This window comes from Elephas maximus, chromosome 4 (assembly GCF_024166365.1).
Source record: "Elephas maximus indicus isolate mEleMax1 chromosome 4, mEleMax1 primary haplotype, whole genome shotgun sequence".
Classification (NCBI taxonomy): Eukaryota; Metazoa; Chordata; class Mammalia; order Proboscidea; family Elephantidae; genus Elephas; species Elephas maximus.
Window position 1 is genome coordinate 8974251 of NC_064822.1, and position 23181 is coordinate 8997431.

The 23181-nt window shown below is 37.7% G+C and overlaps 1 protein-coding gene across 2 annotated transcripts in view; it reads right to left on the reverse strand.

Moving 5' to 3' along the window:
• Positions 1-3507: 3507 nt before the first annotated feature.
• CUL2 (cullin 2) overlaps positions 3508-23181 on the reverse strand; it is a 131610-nt gene continuing 111936 nt past the window's right edge. For both annotated transcript variants that reach the window (XM_049885023.1, XM_049885022.1), the window contains exons 17-21: positions 21869-21935; positions 16752-16954; positions 8338-8439; positions 6632-6748; positions 3508-5437 (exon numbers count right to left, since the gene is read on the reverse strand). In XM_049885023.1, coding sequence (XP_049740980.1) covers positions 5306-5437; positions 6632-6748; positions 8338-8439; positions 16752-16954; positions 21869-21935 — 621 coding nt within the window. In that variant the 3' untranslated portion in view covers positions 3508-5305. The remainder of the gene's footprint in view (positions 5438-6631; positions 6749-8337; positions 8440-16751; positions 16955-21868; positions 21936-23181) is intronic.

Here is a 23181-nt window from a genome sequence, read left to right on the forward strand (position 1 = left end):
AGAGGAATTACCTGAGTTGTGAATGGGGGTGGGAAGGAAAACCTTACAGAATTTCCTGGTTAGCACAGCCATCGCGTAGGCAAATGGTCAGGTCTCCCCATCAGCAAATCCTACCTTGAATTAATGCTGGCTATGGGTTTTTTTTTTTTTTTTATGGGGTTGTACATCTCACATAAGGATTAATTGCTCTGGCCTTAGATAAGCTTCATCAACGCAAGAATCCTCACCCAGTAGGTCTCATCGTATTAGATCGCGCTCATGTAGCTCTGGCCCACACAAAACAGTCCTTAGGACTAATATTTTAAAAACTCACATCTTTACCTTGCCTTTGTTCAACCAAGACTTTGTCCTAATAACCAAAACTTAAGAGCGGAATAAATTATCCATTGCTACACTATACAGCTCAAAATATTTTAAAATAAAGATTTGCTAAGTATTAAAAAAAAAAAAACACTGTGAAATAAATGTTCTATAGTTGTAGGTGTGAATGTTAAACTCACAAATATCCTTTGCCATGAATTAGCTGTGAGCCAAGTCCCTTAGCCACGTAAACTTACAATATTCTAAATATCTTAAAGAAACTAAAATATGAAGTGTTTTATTATCAGATAATTTAACCAGAAACAAAGTCTTATCCTGAAAAGTCAGAGACACTGTACTTTATGCATAAAATGAAGTTATTTCTATCTGCCTTAGAAGCTATTCTATACTAGAATGAAATGTGCAAAGACCTGGAGTTAGAAAACCAAAAAGGAAGAATACACTCAGCATTTTCCAAGCTGAAAGAACTGAAAAAATTCAAACATCCAGTTGCAATATTGCAGTATTCTACAAGGAAAGTAGGGATGAATACACAGAGTAACAGTACCAAAAAGAATTGCTCAATGTTGGTTTCAGGAGGCAGCATATGACCAAGAGCTGATGGTACTGAAGGAAGAAGTGCAGGCCGCGCTGAAGGCACTGGCAAAAAACAAGGCTCCAGGAACTGACAGGATAACAACTGAGATGTTTCAACAAACGGATGAAGCGCTGGAGGTGCTCACTCGTCTATGCCAGGAAATTAGGAAGACAGCTACCTGGCCGTCAGACTGGAAGAGATCCATACTTGTGTCTACACCAAGAGAATGCAGAAATTACCAAACAATATCATTAATATCACACACAAGTTAAATTTTGCTGAAGATAATTCAGAAACAGTTGCAGCAGCACATTGACAGGGAACTGCCAGGAATTCAACCTGGACTCAGAAAAGGACGTGGAATGAGGGACATCATTGCTGATGTCAGATGGATCTTGGCTAAAAGCAGAGAATACCAGAAAGATTGTTTACCCGTGGTTTATTGACTAGGCAAGGCATTAGACTGTACGGGTCATAACAAATTATGGATAACATTGCAAAGAATGGGAATTCCAGAACACTTAATTGTACTCCTGAAGAACCTGTACAAAGACCAAGAGGCAGTCATTCCAACAGAACAAAAGGATACTGTGAGGTTTAAAGACAGGAAAGGTGTGCATCAGCGTGGTATCTTTTCACTGTACTTATTCAATCTGTATGCTGAGCAAACAATCCGAGAAGCTGGACTATATGAAGAACGGGGCATCAGGATTGGAGGAAGACTCATCGATAACCTATGACATGCAGATGATACAACCCTGCTTGCTGAAAGTGAAGAGGACTTGAAGCGCTTGCTGATGAAGATCAAAGACCACAGCCTTCAGTATGGATTGCACCTCAACATAAAACAAAAATCCTCACAACTGGACCAATAAGCAACATTCTGATAAATGGAGAAAATATTGAAGTTGTCAAGGATTTCATTTTACTTGGATCCACAATCAACAGCCATGGAAGCAGCAGTCAAATCAAATGGTGCATTGCATTAAGAAAGTTCAAAAGACTTCTTTAAAGTGTTGAAAAGCAGAGATATTACTTTGAGGACTAAGGTGCACCTGGCCCAAGCCAGAGTTTTCAATCGCTTTGTATGCACGCAGAAGCTCGACAGTGAATAATGAAGACCGAAGAATTGACACCTTTGAATTATGGTGTGGACAACGAACATTGAATATACCACGGACTGCAAGAACAATCTCTCTTGGAAGAAGTGTAGTCAGAATGCTCGTTAGAAGCAAGGATGGAAAGGCTTCATTTCACATACTTTGGGCATATTATCAGGAGGGACTAGTGCCTGGAGAAGGACATCATGCTTGGTAAATCAGAAGGTCAGCGAAAAAGGCAGCCACTCAATGAGGTGCACCGACAAGGTGGCTGCAACAACGGGTTCAAGCATAACAACTATTGTGTGGATGGTGCAGGACTGGGCAGTGTTTTGTTCTGTTGTAGACAGGGCTGGTATGAGCCAGAACCAACTGAAGAAAACTTGAGGGCACCTAACAATTACAACACCTATCTATTTATCTACACACACACTTATTAGGTCCACAGTTTTGACTAATATTTAAATTTAAATTCAGCTTTTGCAATTGACAGCAATGACTCCTGGAAAAGTTTCTTCATTAAGCTTCCTCATCTATGAAAGATAAACACTGTCTACCTAATAGGACTGTCTGAAGATTAAACAAAATAACACAATGATGTACCTGTCACATAGCCTGCACTCAGTAAAGATTAAAAAGATGAACAGCTTTCTAGCACTGCAGCATAATTTGTACAATCGCATAATAAACAAAACACAAATCCCAAAGTATCTATTTTTTGTTCATATTAAAGCAAATTACCATAAAAAACTGGATGAAACCCTAGTATAAATCCACACCTACAGTATCATTTAAAATACTTGGTTTCCAAGGGAAAGAATAGTGTTCAAAGCTGTGTGTTGTCTGGCTGTAAAATACATCACTGACTTACACATGTTAACTACCCCATTGTTAATCATTTTCAAAAGTTTTGAGATTTTTGCTCACATTATCTTTGTTTTCAAAGACAGCATAGAAAACCTTTCCCGCTGTTTTCTGAATCTTGTCACCCATGCTCTTGGTACTGCATGACAAGGGCGTTCCAGCTAGTTACTCTGAGCTCTGTGCTCTGGTACTACCCACTCAGCTGCTCTGATTGCCTTGGCCAAATGACAAGACTGTAACTCTTTCCCTTCATTCTCCTCAAGACGAAGGTATGTGCTAAAATGGATTCTAAACATTGCCCCTTTTCTGGATGGTGACTTCCTTAAGTGTGTCTGGCCTCTTTAACGTCTTCATTCACAAGCATGCCTTACGTTTCACCTCTGGTAAAATGGGGGAAAGATGTGAAGAAAATCATGTCAGTCATTACTACATACCTCAGCACAATATTGTGTCCATTTTTCAGTATATTTTCTTGACATTAGATACCAGGACAAGACTTAATTTAACACTTATAAATATTTAAGAAAAAAAATCAATTTGGAAAATTTTATCAAGTTATCAAAACAAGGGTTTGTTTTTTGACAGTGAATGTACAATACTCTTATATAGTTTGTCATTATTTTTTCTAGGAAGAAAGGTAAAATGAGAAATACAGTGTTCAAATCATTAAAAGCTCAGATTTTTAAAACACGTAAGAGACGCCAGTTAGAAAAAGTGCAAACAAACCCAACTATAAAAGCCATTTTTTTTGCAACAATAAGCAACATTTGAATATAAGTGTGTACTAGAGGATATTATGTAATTATTGTTTATTTAGATAATAAGCTAAATACCATACCTGCGGGTGGACATTTGGCTTTTTGTTAGGTGTTGATAATGCCATTGTGGTTATTATCACTTTTTTTAAAGGCCTTATCTGTATGAGTCGGAATCGACTCGACAGCAACAGGTTTGGTATCTGTTAGACATACAAATTGAAGTATTACAAGTGAAAGAATTTGGGATATACTAAATAATGTAAAACCTTAAAAAAAAAAAAAAAGTGTGTATGTAGGGGGTGGGTAGACAAATAACATGACAATAGACCAAAGTATCCTAATACTAAAAGCAGCCCTGGTGATGCAGTGGTTAAGAGCTCATCTGTTTGGAGGTTCAAACCCACTAGCCACTCTGTGGGAGAAAGATGTGGCAGTCTGCTTCTGTAAAGATTACGGCCTTGGAAATACAATGGGGTAGTACTACTCTGTCCTATAGGGTCTCTATGACTCAGAATCAACTCAACGGTAATAGGTTTGGTTTTGGGCTATCTTATACTGCTGTCGATATATATAACAAAATGATGGAATTTCATGTCTCTATATAAGTGGCTTCTAGTGTCATGTACTATGCAGATAAAAAAATATATAGGCTATGTATTGCTAAACACACCTGTGACATATGACTGCATCTAGACTCTGAAGTGTCAAAGAAGGAAGGGCATGAGGGGAATAGCAGGGAGAGAGAGTATGAAAGGAACACAACTGGTATCACAGGATCTCCTATGGCTCAAGGAAAGGTAAAAGGCAAGACAATAGAGCCAGGGTATTAAGCTGTAATTAGAATTAACGTATTATAAAAACAGAAGACGGCTGTTGACTGAAAAGCTCTTTCTATGCCAGACCTGAGGTTGTCACATATTCCCCATACTTTGTGTACATAGCACATCACCAGAAACTCTTGATGGAATTAAATCCTCAATATTCAGACGGTCATATCCAATGCAGTTCTAATCCATAAAAAATAAAGCATTCTTTACACCGAATGTATTTTGTTATACATTCAGGAACAATAATCTAGACATTTTTCATGTAGGATTTAAGAAGCAGTACAAGTGAATTAAACCATTCAGACAAAAAGGCAACTAAAGCTGCCATGACCTGTTTGATGACTCACCAACATTTACATACAGAATTTCATAGCCAACCTGACATTCCATCCACATAAAAAAAGCATACTATTTCTTTATTTCTTTTTATTTGACAAGCAGCAATATCATGTTTGTCATTTTAATGTAGATACAATTATTAGGTTATCTGTCATATTACAATATTTAGGTTTTTTTATTTTATGTCCTTTAAGATACATTAAAAAAAAAAAAAAAACCACATCAACTGCAAACGTGAAGGGAGAAAAAGCATGGTACCCAACCAAATTTCCACATTTCAGCAATGCTTCACTCATTCTTTTAATAGTTTTAAGAAATGTCACAATGACATGAGCTTGAAATATCTATAGGCATTTTCCTTGACGCTCATGACGTGGCACTGGTGATGTTGTAAACAGCAGAAAAACAGGGGCTGCCAAATGACCAAATTATGGAGGCACAGGCCTGCTTCTTCCCACAGGAACACACCAAATGGTGATGGCAACGGTCTTCTTACACCCATGTGCAGGAGGCGCGACATCACGCTACGTAACTGTATTCATCTGCTGACGCCTGGCTGCGTTCAATGTACTGTTTGTCTATCAGAACTTCAATACACTTCTTAATCATGCTGATACTTGGGTTAAACCTAGCTCTTGACTGGCTAATCACCTGTGTGAGAGAGAAATGGAGGTCAAACTGCTGCTAATAAATCACCCACACATAATTACTTCTATCAATCAGCTAGAAAAGAACTTTCAACAAACCAAATCTACCCAGGAAGAGATACTTGAAATAACAATAAAATTACGTTAACTCAATAAAATCATCTAAATGGATGGACATGATATAGCAAATAAGTGAGTACCACGGACAACATTAAACTTTAAAATTGAGCAGGGCAGTGAGTGCACAGAAGGAGAGGAACAGGGAGACAATTTGGACATGATGTCTAAAAATAATCTATGCAAAGTAAGGAAGAAGCTTAACCTTTGTTATGAAGGAATTAAAATGTGGAACACAGATACAGCACAATCTAGTAATATTCATGCATAGTTAAATGAAGCTGTGAACTAATTAATCTACCTAAATACTTATACACCCACCCCCCAAGCTTCCACTTAACCTCTACTTTACGTTCAGCTCTCAGCTCCAATCACAATTTCTCGAGAAAACTTTCCCTAACAAACCCTAAGTCAGGTCTTCTATGTATGTCCTCATAGTGCTGTATACTTTTTTTGCAGTAAATGTTAATATAACTTTACATTTATTTGCATATCATTTCAATAATGTATTTCTCCCCCATTAGGCTGTAAAGTCCAAAAGGACAGGAACACTGTCTTATTTTGCCCTGTATTATATATACCCCGAGTGACCAGAATAGTAACCCATCATGTGGCAGATACTTGTATATTTACGGAAACCTTGCCGGTGTAGTGGTGAAGAGCTATGGCTGCTAACCAGGAGGTCAGCAGTTTGAATCATCAGGCACTCCTTGGAAACTCTATGGGCCAGTCCTACTCTGTCCTATAGGGTAGCTGTGAGTCGGAACTGATGACAACGGGTTTGGTCCGCGTATATTTATGGAATGAATAAATATTTGATGTGGTCAATTTTCTTCAATAACTGGACAAAAGTTTCAATGAAATGGCAAGTTTTAGATTTCTAAATTTAAGCCAAAGTAAACTGGAATTTAATACTAAAATTTTAAGTGAGTACTGTCCTCGTTAAGTAATGAAGCATTTCTTTATGCTGTATGGAGGTCATATTATTTCTGCATCATCATTTAAGAAAATTAACAAAGCTAATCCACACACCGATAAGTGCACTACCCCAAGCAGTCTTAAAGACACCTGTCCCCTTTACCTCTTGAATAAGGGCATTATGCCGAAGCACTTTTCGCGCTTTCATGATACGAACTATAGCAGCCTGGAGATACATTTTCCGGTCCTCATCTACAGCACTCCTAGTCTGCTCCATTTCCTGTTTTACAGGAAAACAAAGATTAGCAAATCAGAGAGTAAGTCACTCAACTTGTTTATAATTCATTTTATCAGTGAGTTCAAATAAGTCTCAGTTAATACCCAGCATCAAATTATCCAGTTATATTGTGCCCAATATCACAAAACATCATCTACAGAGGGTTACATATAATTTCTAGGGTTAAAGTTGGAAGGTTATTAGAGAAAAGTTAACTGTACTGTTAATTTAAATACAGAATAAACTAGGATTGAAATGATAAAACAGTAATTTTCCAGATCACTGTCCTATCAATGATGATAGACTCTACGCCACAATGCTTTGAGGTAAGGTTGTAGCAAGAGCAGTAATTGGCCACAAGGGCATACTGTATCAAGCTGCAAAGGGCAATGTTGTGACGGGTCCTGTCTGGTCAAGTAGGAAAGCCAGGAAGGGTGGCCACAAAGGCTCATCTCCGTAGAACTCAAAGAAACACAGTAGAAACAAGGCATGCAAGGAAGTGATGCCACATACTAGGGGTCTCAAGACAGCTTGTAAAAGGTAAAATACAACTCATGTATTACAAGTTGTTATTCAGTAGCTTGGAAAAAAATAAAACCGTGACCAATTTAGGGTTCATATTTAATGGCAATTAATTGTTTGTCTCCCCCACAGGGCAGTAAGTTTCTGAGAGAGGACCTAACATATTATATACCTTCATATCCTACAACGAGCCCAAGGACAAGGTAGCACATAGGAAGCCATCAGGAAACTTAAGTGATAGGAATAGTTTATCCCAGGACAAAGCAATGCTCACTGCTGATTTAAAACAACCATCAGCAGCTTAGGTTCATTACTCAAACTGTGGCTCATCTGGCAGTTTGTTTGAAATGCAGAGTCTTGGGCCCCACTCCAGACCTAGTAAATCAGAATGTGCATTTTAATAAGATCCCCAGGTGATTCATTTGCACACTAAAGTTTGAAAAGCATTTTTCTACATGCCTGCCTTTCTCTGAAATAAACTGGCTGTAAAAATTTCTCTTATTCTGTAAATGAAAAGAGTTCCTGGGTAGCACGAACAGTTAAGCACTCAACTACTAGTCACAAGGGTTGACAGTTCAAACTCTCTCAGAGGTGCCTCAGAAGACAGGCCTGGCAATCTGCTTCTGAAAAGTCTGAAAGTCACAGCCCTAAAGACCCCATGGAGCAGTTCTACTTCGCATACATGGGTGGAAGGAGTTGCAATCAACTCAACAGTAACTAACATCAACAATAAACGGAAAAAAGGGGGGAGGGGAGATTGTATTACTTCTCAAGGTGAGACTCTTTGGAGAGAATGCAAAGCAAAGCTACACATTTTAATACAGTTTAAGATCAAATGTGATTCAGCTACACCTTTTGCCTTAGATATTCATTGCTACTTCTTTTAAAAACTGAAACACTAGGAGGGACTTTTGTTTATATTAGACTAGTAAATGCAAAGGATAAACCAGAAAACATGTATTACCATATTATTAATTTTGGAGCGCAATGTTTACATTATCTCAATGTTACCACTTACAAAATAAAACACCTAAATATTTCCAAGAGAAATGACATTTAAAAGCACTTGCCTGTGGTGTGTCTTTTTGCATCGATGTAGTAATTTTAAATTTTGTTCTTTTACTGCTGAAGTTCATATTTAATGAAAATGATGATTCTACATCGATGTCTTCCTATATTTAAAAAAAAACCCAGAGCTTTATAAAAAATAAAATCATTACATAAGAGCTTGCTGCCAACAATATACAATGAAATTAAATGACTGAATAAAAAAACCTAAACTCTCATAATTATCACATTATAAAGATTTAATTTAAGAGACAAACAACTGTTTACTGTCAAACAAATAGGCAAAAACTATTCTTTTCTAATTTTACATTTGCTGGAGTTTCAGTCAGTTTGGATTTTAGGAATAAGCTTTTTTTCTGGTCCAACTACTGTATACATTACCTTTGAGATAAAACAAAAGAGTCAAGCCCATTGGATTAAACAAGCAGAATTTAACATTTTAATTTTATGAAATACCAAGGCTCATAATTTTTCCATCACCCTCCTTTTTGAAAAACTGGACAGCTACATTTTTTTTTAATGTTGCAATAAAATACCACCTGATTATAGATGAAAGTTCTTTTTCCAGAGCACACAAGCACCCTTTCACCTTGACACAGGGGTGATTCCGAGAGGTTTTACCCTTCAGCCCGTGTTCTATTCACTTTGTGAAGAGAAGCCAGTGACCTTTTCTCAAGTCCAAGTTATTAAGCTGATTTTTAGAATCACAACTTCTCTACCAGGCGTAAGAAAGCCATTCATATCATATAGTGGAACTTCCCCATAAGCAGAATCAAGAAGCACTGGGAAGAGGCAGAGCCAACACGGCGCTATAGACAGAAGCACCACGTCATCCCTCTACAACAAAGACCTGAAAAACTAAGTAAAACAGAGAAATGTCAATACTGGAACCCTACACATCAAATGAAGAGATAAAAAACTCAACCAAGCACCAACTGGAATAAGAAACCGAGAGAGAACAGAGAGCGAGGAGAGATACGGAGCAGAGGTCCCTTATCAACTAATGCAGCATAGATTGACCATCTTGGACTCCTGTTGGAGAGTGGAGGACAGGGAGTATGGAAGATCACCTTCACAGGGTTCCCAGCAGGAGACACAGCATCTGGTAACCAGCAACACACCCTTTACCACCTCTACCCTTCTACCCCCTGCTCAGCCTCCACCACTGCCCAGTGGGCCACGGCCACTAGGCCAGGAGGTGCCAGCTCTGTGCTGCTTGAATTCTCCCCGCCCACGCTGGCTGGCTCCTTCAACGCCATTTCTTTGCTGCTAGTGTTGCTTTTTTAGACTTCTTTTGGTTTCTTCCCTGTCTCTCACATCCTCTCCCTCCTTCCTCTCAAACACCTGGCTCTGTTAGCCATCTCTGCTTCTTCTTGACAGGCTGTGAAGTGCTGCTCAGCTGGGGAACTGCTTCCCTGGTCTGCACCACAACGACACTGTTGGGGATCCCTGGGGACTCTTTTCATTTCTTTTTTCCTTTTTGTTTTTCTTCATTTTTCGGTTTCTCGTCTCTCTCTACTTACCTTCCTTTCCTGTCTCCTGAATACCTGGTGCTGTCTGCCATCTCTACCCCTTCTAGGAAGCTGTACTTTGTGACTCAGGAGCCACTTTACCGGACTGCACAGCAGCATTGGTGGAACCCCTGGAGACATTTTTCCTTTTTTTTTATTTATTTATTTATTTATTTATTTATTTATTTATTTATTTATTTATTTATTTATTTATTTAATCTTTTCGTAGTTTCTCATCTCTCTACATTCCTTCTATTCTTGTCTCCTAAATACCTGGTGCTGTATGCCATCTCCACCCCTTCTAGACAGGCTGTGCCCCAAGGTGGGAGCCACTTCCCTGGTCACACAGGTGGGATCCCAATGGGCATTTTTTTTCCTTTTTGTTTCTCTTCATTGCTCCATTTTTGTCTCTCCATTCCAACAGCTGACTCCCTTAGTATTTTTTTTTTTTTGCCTTCTGTTTCTCTCTCCTCTCAATCTTCTTTCACATATCCAACGTAGCTCCACACATCACAACCGCCCCCTTCCTCCTGCTTATTTGCACCGTGTGCCGAACATCGCACCCCCAAGTAGCACAGGCATGGCCTACCGAAACCTGACCTGCACTGCCCACCAGCCCACCCTGTTGGCCCTAGTATGTGACACAAACAATCCAACCCATTCCCTCCTCTTCAGCTGGACCAAACCTGAGTGACTAGCCCTGCCCATTGGACAAGGAGAAGAAAAGTATTGTGTCCACAGACAAGCAAACAACAGAACGCACAGCCCCACTTGCTCAGACATAACCAAATAAAAAGCAGGACAAAACTAACAAATCTACAATCAATAAGGGATGAAAATAAATACTGAATGTCCCAAGGCAGCAGACGATATCAAAATATATTAAAAAGCAGGATCCGATGGTTCAAATAAAACACCAGATGACTTTCCAGTAGAAGAAAAGCCACTGGAACTACCTGATAGGGAATTCAAATCTCTAATATTCAGAGCTATCCAAGAGTTGAAGAGAAAAGCAGAAAAAAAGGAGGAAAAAATAGATGAATTCATGGAAAAGGCAGACAAAATCATGGAAAACACAGACAAAATGATGGAAGAATGCAGCCAATAATACAGAAACAAAATGCCAAAATAAATTCACAATAAGAAGTCATACAAAAACAATTAGAAATCCAAAAGATAAACAACAAGATTTCAGAAATGGACAGTGTCACAGAAGGGCTGAGGAGCAAGTCTGAAACAATGGAAGACAGAATCAGCAAAGCTGAAGACAAATACCTGGATACCACTTTGTTCGAGGAAAAATCAGAAAAAAGAATGAAAATGAAGAAACCCTGAGAATGACGTGGGATACAATCGAAAGCAAAAATCTGTGAATGATCTGAGTTCCAGAACAGGAGGAGAAAACAGAAAATACAGAGAGAATCACTGAAGAACTGCTGACAGAAAACTGCCCTAATATCAAACATGAAAAGCTGACCATCCAAGAAGCTCAACAAACCCCACATAGGATAGGCCCCAAAAGAAAATCACCAAGGCATATTATAATCACACTTGCTGAAAGCAAAGACAAAGAATCCTGAGAGTAGCTCAAGAAAAACGAAAAGTCACATACAGAGAGGAAACAATAAGACTAAACTCTGATTACTCAGCAGAAACCATGCAGCAAGAAGGCAATGGGATGACATATATAAAACCTTGAAAGAAAAAAATTACCAACAAAGAAGGAAATAATAAAGATCAGAGCAGAAATAAATGAAATAGAGAATATAAAAACTAAAGAAAGAATTAACAAAACCAAAAGCTGGTTCTTTGAAAGGATCATCAACAAACCACTGGCCAAATTGACAAAATAAAAACAGGAGGACGCAAATAACCCAAATAAGGAATGAAATCGGGGACATTACAACAGTCCCAAATGAAATAAAAAGGATCATAAGAGAGTATTATGAGAAGATATATTCCAACAAATTTGAAAACCTAGAGGAAATGGACAAATTTCTAGAAACACACACTACCTACCCAAACTTAACACAAAATGATGTTGAAAATCTGAATAGGCCCATTACAAGAGAAGAGACTGAAAAGGTAATTTAAAAAATCCCTCCCCCCCCAAAAAAGGCCTTGGCCCAGATGGCTTCACTGGAAAACTCTACCAAACATTCAGAAGAGCTTATACCAGTACTACTCAAACTATTTCAGAACACAGAAAAGGAGGCAATGGCTCCGAATTCATTCTATGAAGCCAGCATAACCCTGTTACCAAAACCAGGAAAAGACACCACAAAAAAAATTACAGACCAATATCTCTCATGAATATAGACACAAAAATTCTCAACAAAATTCTAGCCAACAGAATTCAGCACCATATCAGAAAAATAATATGCCACGACCAAGTAGGATTCATACCAGATATGCAAGGATGGTTCAACATTAGAAAATCAATTAACGTAATCCACCACATAAATAAAAAGAACCACACAATCATCTCAATCGTCGCAGAAAAGGCATTTGACAAAGTCCAACGCCCTTTCTTGATAAAAACTCTCAATAGGTATGGAAGGGAAATTTGTCAACATAATAAACGGCATCTATGGTGGCACAGTGGTTAAGTGCTACGGCTGCTAATCAAGAGGTCAGCAGTTCGATTCCGCCAGGTGCTCCTTGGAAACTCTATGGGGCAGTTCTACTCTGTTCTATAGGGTCACTATGAGTCGGAATCGACTCGACAGCAGTGGGTTTGGTTTTTTTTTTTTTTTTTTATACAAAATCAACAGCCAACATCATTCTTAATGGAGAGAGGCTGAAAACATTTCCCTTGAGAACAGGATCAAGACAAGGATGCCCTTTATCACCACTGCTATTTAACATTGTGCTGGAAATCCTAGCTGAAGCAATAAGGCAAGAATATGAAATGAAGCGCATCCAAATTGGTAATGAAGAGTAAAACTGTCCCTATCTGCAGATGCTATGATACTATGATACTATACATAGAAAGCCCAAAAGACTCCACAAAAAAACTACTGGAACTAATAGATTCAGCAGAGTTCCACAATACAAGATAAACATACAAAAATCAGTTCGATTCCTATATGCCAACAAGGAGAATGACAAAAAGGAAATCAGGAAAACAATACCATTTATAATAGCACCCCCCCACCCCAAATAAAATATTTAGGAATAAATCCAATGAGGGACATAAAAGACCTATACAAAATAAACATTACTGAAAGAAACCAAAAGAGATCTACAGAAATAGAAAAACATACCATGCTTATTGACAGGAAGACTCAACACTGTGAAAATGACAATTCTACCCAAAGCAATCTACAAATATAATGAAATCTCAATCCAAACACCAACGACATTCTTTAAAGAGATGGAAAAACTAATCATTAACTTTATATGGAAACAGAAGAGGCTCTGGATAAGTAAAGCACTACTGAAATAAGAGGAATTAAACTACCTACCTGACCTCAAGCCTACTATACAACCATGGTAATCAAATCAGCCTAGTACTGGTACAATGACAGAAACATTGACCAATGGAACAGAATTGAGAACCCAGATATAAGTCCATCCACCTATGGTTACCTGATCTTCGACAAGGGCCCAAAGCCCATCAAACAGGGAAAAGACAGTCTTTAACAAATGGTGCTGGCAAAACTGGATTTCCATATGCAAAAAAATGAAACAGGACCCACACCTTACACCATACACAAAAACTAATTCAAATGGATCAAAGACCTATGTATCAAACCATAAACTATAAAGATCATAAAAGAAAAAACAGGATCAATGCTACAGGCCCTAATACACAGGATTTACAGGATACAAACTGTAACTAAAAACACACAAACTCCAGATAACGGATCTTCTAAACATTGAACACTTGTGCTCATCAGAAGACTTTGCTATAGACTGGGAAAAAAACTTTTGGCTATTACAGATCAGACGAAGGTCTAATCTCTAAAATCTATGGGAAAATTTAACACCTCTACAACAAAAAGACAAATAATCCAATAAAAAAATGGGCAAAGGAAATGAACAGACGCCTGAGGAAATACTCGAAATCACTAGCCATTAGAGAAATGCAAATCAAACCACAAGATACCATCTCACCCTGGCATTACTGGCACAAATAAAAAAAAAACAGGAAATAACAAATGTTGGAGAGGCTGCAGGGAGATTGGAACTCTTATGCTCTGTTGGTGGGAATGCAAAATGATACAATCATATTGGAAAACGATATGGCACTTCCTTAGAAAGTTAGAAATAGAAATACCATATGATCCAGCAATCCCACTCCAAGAAATATAGCCTAGAAAAATAAGAGCCATCACACAAATCGACATATGCACACCCATGTTCACTGCAGTATTGTTCACAACAGCAAAAAGATGGAAACAACCTAGATGCCCATCAACAGATGAATGGATAAACAAACTATGGTAAATTTATACAATGGAGTAGCAATGAAAAACAATGATGAATCTGTGAAGCATTTCCCAACATGGATGAATCTGGAGGGCATTACGCTGAGTGAAATAAATCAAATATTGTATGAGACCGCTACTTTAAAAACACATGAAAAGGTTTACGTATGAAAAGAGACCATCTTTGACGGTTTAGGGAGGGGAGGGGTAGGGATGGAAAAACACTAAAGAAACAACACCAAAAAAAAAAAAAAAAAAACAAAACCCAGTGCCGTTGAGTCGATTCCGACTCAAAGAGACCCTATAGAACAGAGTAGAACTGCCCCATAGAGCTTCCAAGGAGCACCTGGTGGATTCGAACTGCTGACCCTTTGATTAGCAGATGTAGCACTTAACCACTACGCCACCTGGGTTTCAAACAGACAATAGATAAGTGGTAACTTTGGTGAAGGCTTAGACAGTATGTAATACTGGGGAAGCCAGAACAACTTGTATAAGGCAAGGTCATGGAAGCTCCATAGACACATCCAAACTCCCTGAGGGACCGAATTACTGGACCGTGGGGACCATGGTCTCGGGGAACATTTAGCTCAATTGGCATAACATAGTTTATAAAGAAAACGTTCTAAATTCTACTTTGGTGAGTAGCATCTGGGGTCCTAAAAGCCTGTAAGTGGCCATCTAAGATACTCCACTGGTCACACCCCTCAGGAACAAGGGAGAATTAAGAAAACTAAAGACACAAGGGAAAGATTAGCCCAATGGACCATAGCTACCATAGTCTCCACCAGACTGATTCCAGTACTAGATGGTGCCTGGCTACCACCACTGACTGCTCTGACAGAGATCACAATAGAGGGCCCTGGACAGAGGGGAAGAAAAATGTAGAACAGTCTTCGAACTCACAAAAAAAGACCAGACTTACTGGCTTGACAGACAGTGGAGAAACCCCTAGAGTATGGCCTCTGGACACTCTTTTAGCTCAGTAATAAAGTCACCCCTGAGGGTCACCCTTTAGCCAAAGATTAGACAGGCCCATAAAACAAAACAAGACTTAAGGGCACACCAGCCCAGGGGCAAGGACTAAAAGGCAGGAGGGGACAGGAAAGCTGGCAACAGGGAACTCAAGGTCGAGAAGGGAGAGTGTTGACATGTTGGAGGGTTGTTAACCAATGTCATAAAACAATATGTGTACTAACTGTTTAATGAGAAGTTAGTTTTTCTATAAACCTTCATCTAAAGTACAATAAAAAAAAAAGAAAAAACACTTGGCAGATTTCATAATGCAATGCTTATTATGCAAGGAAGCAACCTATATTTAATTTGTAAATTTCTGGGCAGCCAAAATAAAATGTTTTAGAAAAAATAAAAACCTGTTAAGCACTAACGTACTAGAGAATTTAATATTGTGTAAAGATTCTGAGGTCAGAAAAATAAGAATCATTTCTCAAAAGTAAAAACAACACTGCTTCAGTTACAGAATATATGCCACTTATAGCGATTTAATTAGAGGCTACAAAATACCACCATAACCTTAGGGATATCAGCAAAACAAAGTGATAAGTTGTAGGCTCTTCATTTCACCAAAATAACATCTCTATTATATTTACAAGAATTTTTCTTACAGGCCCAATAATTGGAGGTAGGATATTTAACCCTCATCTGTTGCTTTGTTAGACACATAAACATTAGAATATGCTATTAAAAAAACAAATACTTGTTATTAGGGAAAAAAATTTATAAACAATATATACTATTGGCTTGCAATTCTCAGGATAGATATTAAAATATACATCGTAGTTATTTGAGTCCTGAAACGAAGGAACTTGAGAGTGCTTGGGATGGAATTATTTAAGTATGACTACAAAAAGATATAATTATTATATTTTAGAAGACATACGAGAAGTTTAAACCTGCTTATAAACTCAACAGGCTGGCATTTACTATTACGGAACCATGTGATTTTATATTAACTAAACACATGGAGGAGTCCATGAGTATACAAATGGTTAATGTACTCGGCTGTTAGCCAAAAAGTTGGAGGTTTGAGTCCGTCCAGGTGCAGTTCAGAAAAAAGGCCTGGCGGTGTACGTCTGAAAAGCCAGCCACTGAAAACCCTATGGAGCATACACAGGTCTACTCTTGACCCACGTCGAGTCAAAACTGGAATAGACATCAAGTGTTTTAAACACATGGGAGAAACCAAAGAGATTTATGATAGGCTAGTTTTAAAACCTCAATTCACCAGAACCCTCCAATGACCATTCTTTGATAATTTTTAAAGGCATATACACAGATGCGTTCCAGGGCATTCTCTCTGATTCCTCAAACTCAGAGCTATAAACAGCGTGCAGTAGATTAATGCAGCTGATTCAAGCATCTTCCAAAGTTCACAGAGCATTAGCAATTATAATCTTTTAAAACTCTGAATATCCTATGAATGCGTAAATTCCTTGAAATATTGCCACATACCTTTTCTGAATCATGGTTAATCATTTTTACATCAAGTAAAGATTTGATGGTTTTTGTCAGCTCCTTTTCATTCATCTGGGTGCTGTCTTGAAGCTCTTTGTAGCTGATGGTCTCACTGTTGTTAAAGGCAAGGAGAACTGCCATTTGGTATGTTGTGACCATGGCTACATATGGTTTGCCCAAATAGTTCATTTTAACTTCACCTACAATTAAAACAAAAATTACGACAGTCAACTCAACATTCAAAGAAACATTTCAAAATTACTTGAGTAATCATTATGTATTTCAGATGTTTTCTCCTGCAAGAGGGAAGTGGGGACTTATTAAATCGTCAGCATTTCTGCTAGCAATGTAGTTACTTCCTTCTTTTGCTGCCAGTCTCCCCACCAACCCCCTACCCCGCCCCCGGCCCTTGTGGGTGGAGAGGAAGATTATCCGTTTTGAGCATGCAGTATTCATCAGGGTTAAGCTACCATAACCTTTTCCTGTAGGTTTAAACAATGTCCTTAAATATTACTAGGAGGGCAAACACTTGGGGGGAGGGACAGTAAAAGGAGGCGGAGGGAGGAGGAGAGATGGACAGACAAGACAAAGGAGGAAGGATGGCCTGCCCCCACCAACAGCCTCAGTGCTCTCTGCACCTGGTTTAACCACAGGCAGCTCAGGTTCAAGCAGGCTGAGGTCTGTAAGCGTATTTACACACTACAGTTCTACAGCATCCTGGGGAGACAGCAGCAGGACAGTGTCACACGCAAGAGCTTGTAACAAACAGTATGACAAACTATTTACACACTCTGTAGTCTCTAAGTGAAATAAATAAAATAAATGGTGCAAATCAAAGAACTGATTCCTAAGTATAAAGCTGGTTTAGTGATTATAGCAGACACATACACACAAATTAGCCAGCATTCTTTGACTTTTTAATGGATCATAAACTAATTCACCGTGAGATTTGACTTTAAGGTTCTACACCTTAAATCAATGGACCTGCATTTCACATGAACTACTCCAGAGGCTACATTTTCCCTGTTAGTGATAATTAGTAACTTTGACCAAGATTTTATGCTTCTTTTCTTGATTATGTAATTAAAGATTTTAAAGGATAGAAGTCAATTTACCATTTTAGTATCACCCTCCCCCCATCCCCACACTCACTTTTATTATCATTATCAATTATGTCTTGATTTAATTCATATTAACGAAGAGAATAAAACTGGTATTCAGAAATATTTTTCAAAATTCTTTGGATAGAAAAATTCCTAATGTTTGAATTTTCATGAAAGGAGGATTAATACATTAATTAGAATATCTGATTAACGCAAAGGGCTTAAGTAGAAAACAATCATTAGAAGCGTACCACTAGCAATCAGTATAAAGATTATTTTGAAGGCTCTCTGTCCAACAGCTAAGTTTGGGAAATAGAAGAAACAAAATATCGCATGAATCATATTACACATTTGTGCAATGACTGCTTAACCAAATGCCAGAAACACAAAATAATGCATCAAGCACCAAAATGATTAAATGGAACCATCCTACTTAATCAGGTCATTCTGACCTCATGACACTGTCACTGACTGTCATGAGGTCAACTCAATCCATAACACTGATGCTGTAATATACATGGGTTTGGGGACCGAATGAGTCTTCTGCCACAAAAAATAATCTCTCCCCACCACCAGAACCCAAAGAGCATGAGGAGAAAATACAAGTAAGGGACCAAAGTACCATTTACTTAAGACTGAGTTCATCCTACAACATTTAAGAACAGAAAAACTAACTAGTTTTACATTATGTAATTTTCCTTGATATTTTCCAGTAACTTATCAAGGATCAGGAGTACATGGACCTGTTTGCACCTTTTTCAGCACTCTTCTTCTCTCCTGGCCAGCTCACAAGTGAAAAGACCGGGGAAGGGAAGAGGAGTGTGGGGGTAAGGAAGGAAACCCTAAATCCAGACAATTCATTTCATTTACTGCCAAGTATGCAGAAAGGGAATATGACCAAAGACGGTGATTTATGGTAACCTGGTAACAGGCTGGCAAATTCTAAGAAACTCCAAACATTTACAAGAGCAGGAAATAACAGTTTTATTCAAGTTGCTCCCTGATTACCTGTCAGCAACCTCATCTCTTAAGGCAAGCTTTTCTTGTCAGCTAATAAACATTGAGGGAATGACAGACCATTTTGCGACCAATGATGAAATAAGTGATTCAGGACGCCAAAATCATTAGGTAAGGGTGTTCGTGGAAAAGGTATTCATATGGAACCCAAGGATCACCCCTCAGGTTCATCTGCTAATTTAACAAGGGAAGAGTCACTTTACAATGGAGATGCCTGGTGGCTACCACCTTAAGTGACCAAATTTCACATCTGGTAAAGTGTTATAAAAAAATACATAAGCCCCCTTGAATTCATCATTTCTCAACTTCTTGCTCTGTCACAAATAAAACCTATTTATATCCACACAGTATAACGATTTCAAGGTTCTATATTTGTACCTTCATCAAGTTGTTCTCCTAGCATAATTCTATCCAATCTCCTAGTCATAAATCCAGTGGAATCTTAGGCTTTCTCTCACTCAGTATCTTTGTCACATCTGCTATGGCAGATTGCGTACTTCTTAAAGTTCTTACCTCCATTGGTAATACACTCTCCACACTCGTCTTTGCCCATCTTGGCTAAGTCCTATTCATCTCTAAAAACCAAATTCTGATGTTATCTACCTCACCAGTTCCTGTCTGCCACCATCAGTCTATGTGACACCATGACACCCTAGGCCTGCCTCTCTATCACAGCATTCAAAACACTGTGGGATAATTATTAAGCTATCTTTCCTCCAACTAGAAGTGAGCTTTTTGAGGGCTGAGGCTCTGTATTTTATATCTGTATACCTGGCATTTAGAAGTTCTTAGAACAGAGGAGATGTTCTTTGAGTTGATGAATGAATTTAACCAAGATACAGACAAGAAAACAAGCTCAGAGAACTTACTCAAGGTTACACAGCTAGTAAGTGGTGAGCTAATATTTAACCCTAGTTCTTCTGACTTTAAATTCTTCCAGATACCACTGTATATCCTATCTCCAACTATCTATAAAGACTCTTGGCTTATAAACAAAAGGAAAAAAAAAATCAAACTATTTCTTAGGTTTTAATAAGCTGGGAGTGTAGAAATGGGCTAGTAATGTTAAGTACGGGTGATGGGGATTCTCAAGAAACAGGATCAAAGCCAATGTTTTAGAAGAGTCCTTGAGTTTGAGTCTTAAGCCAAACATGGGCACTACAGAACAAGTATCAAGCATGGAGAGTGTCTGGGAACCTTTTGTTAAACGAATAAACAAAAAACAAAACAAAACCTCTATCCAACAGTTTCACTGACAGATCAAAAGTTTTTTCCAGTGCCTTTAGTGATTCAAAACAAGAAATGAATTTATAAACATCTCTTTTCCAAAAAAAGAACTATTCAGCTTTAATTAACACACACACATCCCTAAAACAAGACAAAACAAATAAACGAGGTCCAAAAACCACCTTGGGAATTAATATTACAGTTTTAAAACAGAAGAAAGTTATTTTCTTTCAGACCAAATACCAATGGTAAAAACTATGCACTCCCTCTTTGTTCCTGTATACAGTTAGGTGAACACCAAAAAAATAACAAACCTGTTTATTATTACTGAGGTAATGAGGATAAACGAGACAGCTTAATCTCCCCAAGATAAATACGCAGGGCAGTAAAAGCAAATTGAATTCAACTACATTAAGGTCTACTAGCTTTCTTAGAAGACACAATATCTGAAATTCTGGCCCAGCATTTTTTTTTTTTTTTCCTTAAAGCCAACTGTATTTACTAAATGAGAGTAGAAAAACATTCATAACAGGTATAGAATAAAAGGTCGCCTATTAAGTCACCAGTTACTAAGGATATCATTAAACACCTCTTTATTTCATACACACACACAAAAAAAACCCAGCTAGTTCGATAAAAATAAACTTGTACAAATAATGTAATATGTATTACTACCATAATAAGCCACCATATTCCAAGGTGTATGTCAGTTAAATAAATGGCAAGTATTATAGTTATTTAGATGAAATTACTCTTATGTGAGTGGAGAGAAAAGACTAATAAGGATTACGGCAACTGATGAGATTTGAATTTCACTGTACCATTTCTAGGAGATAGTAACATATATACTCTTTCATTCTTAGACAAAAGTAAAGCTCATTCCACATACATTTCAAAGCACAGCTTTAGCAAAGGTAAGAAAATTTGAGCATTTCTTTTGACTAACACCTTCAGGCAACTAATAGCAACTGAATAACCTATAATTATTCAGGTATACTCACAGCGACCCTATAGGACAGAGTACAACTGCCCCATAGAGTTTCCAAGGAGAACCTGGTGGATGTGAACTGCCAACCTTTTGGTTAGCAGCCACAGCACTTAACCACTATGCTACCAGGGTTTCCATAGGGCTGCTATGCGACGGAATCGACTCAGTGGCAATGGGTTTGGTTTTTTGTTTTTGGTTTTATTCAGGTGTTAATAACTCTACTGTCAATAAGTGGACCCCACTATTTCAGAAAGAAGTAAAGGAAATGATGAGATTCTGATTAAAGTTACCTCCTAAACTGGAAACTACTGGACATGAAGACCTTCTGGGAAAAGTATTTACTACTACAGTTCACTATAGTGCCACAAATAAAAATCAAATGGTTAGGTCTCCTCATGATGCTGTAACAGTTAATGAAATTTCCGAGGATATGTGGCATACTTAGAATAGGCTATGAGGAGTATCGAAGTCATCAAGGGTCAGTTTCTACATAAAGTTTCTAATGTCTATAAAAAGTAGTTTTCTACAGAAATGTAATAAACCATTATAAAATTTAGAAATTCCCTTATTAAGCAGTAATATTATAAGCAGCATAATTATAAAATACTATTAAAATGTTCTACACGTGAACTTCATTTGTTGCTTTCATGGTAACCAGAAAGGGAGAGGGAACAGAAAAGATTTAAAACTATAATTAGGCTATAAGAAATGTTTCCAAATTAGTAACATAATCATATCAAGTGCATTTCATTAAACCACATACAGTTGAATGCACCTACCTGTACAAAGATAATGTAACCATGTAAGTTTCCTTCCACTGAAATGTTGGCTGTAAAATAATTCAAACTGTAAAAAAGAAAAAAAAATTTTTTTAAATTATTTTTAGCTATTATAATTTACTTGGCTATCACCATGGTACAAATGTTTAAAAAAAAAAAAAAAAAAGGTTCATATTAGAAAGGACATTATAGCCCATCTGGTATACCTTCTCATTCTACAGCTAAAAAGATATATTCATACAGTCCCTGGCCAAGATCATGCAAATATTAACCCAGGTCTTTTCACTGACAATCTTATCTAGGGTTTTCTGCAGTAAACCACAGCACTGCAAATTTGACTTTTCATATAAATTCAGAAATGACATTGTAATTCATTACCATTTTTGGATAATATTAATTTAGGCTTTATAAATACTAACTACTGACCAAAAACACCACCACATACATTTCCATATGAAAATATGAATCATTTCTTCATTTCTAATCTATTTGCCAACGTACACCCTTGCTGAAGTGACAGGTTGATTAATATTTGCATGGTTACCTATGAAGCGATGTCTATGATTTAACTTCCACACCCAGTGAAACACTGATAAAAACAAAGCTTCAGAGTACTTTTCTGTGGATATTTTTTAGTTACTATAACTGTGAATAATTAAATTGAACATTCTATTAATGCAGCTTTGAAGCTCTGAAAATTCCTTCCCTGAACTGAATGTGTGATTGTAGGCCTCAGTCTAAAACACAGAGCTCCTGGCTTGTGAAGTGCTAGTATACAATATACAGCACAACAATGATACTGAAATGTAACGAAGATAGAAATTCAACTTCATTTCAAAACTGAAAAACATCTGAATGCATCATGTCACATCTCAGAATGTGAACATAATTTTATACCTAAAGCTTTTATTTGCATATCAAACTTTACCTTTTAGTTTAACTAAAGCAATCAATAGAGTTAGCAGCTTATTCCAAGTTTCACTAGTCTAGAGAAGCTGAGGCTTGTTCAGCACGTTTTCCCCTCCAATGTTAATACCCCAGCACTCTCCTCTACCAGTATAGCCACCAACCCGTTTTCGTGACCACTAGAAAATGACTGGTACCTGGAATACTAAAGATTTTCTTACTTCTAATCTAGGCAAGACGAAACAAAAATATGCCATAAGGAGATTCTAGAAGTATACTTTGACTAATTAATAACCTACTGGGTCTTCAAGGAAACCCTGGTGGTGCAGTGTTTAGGAGTTCAGCTGTTAACCAAAAGGTCAGCAGTTTGAATTCTTCAGGGGCTTCTTGGAAACCCTATGGAGTAG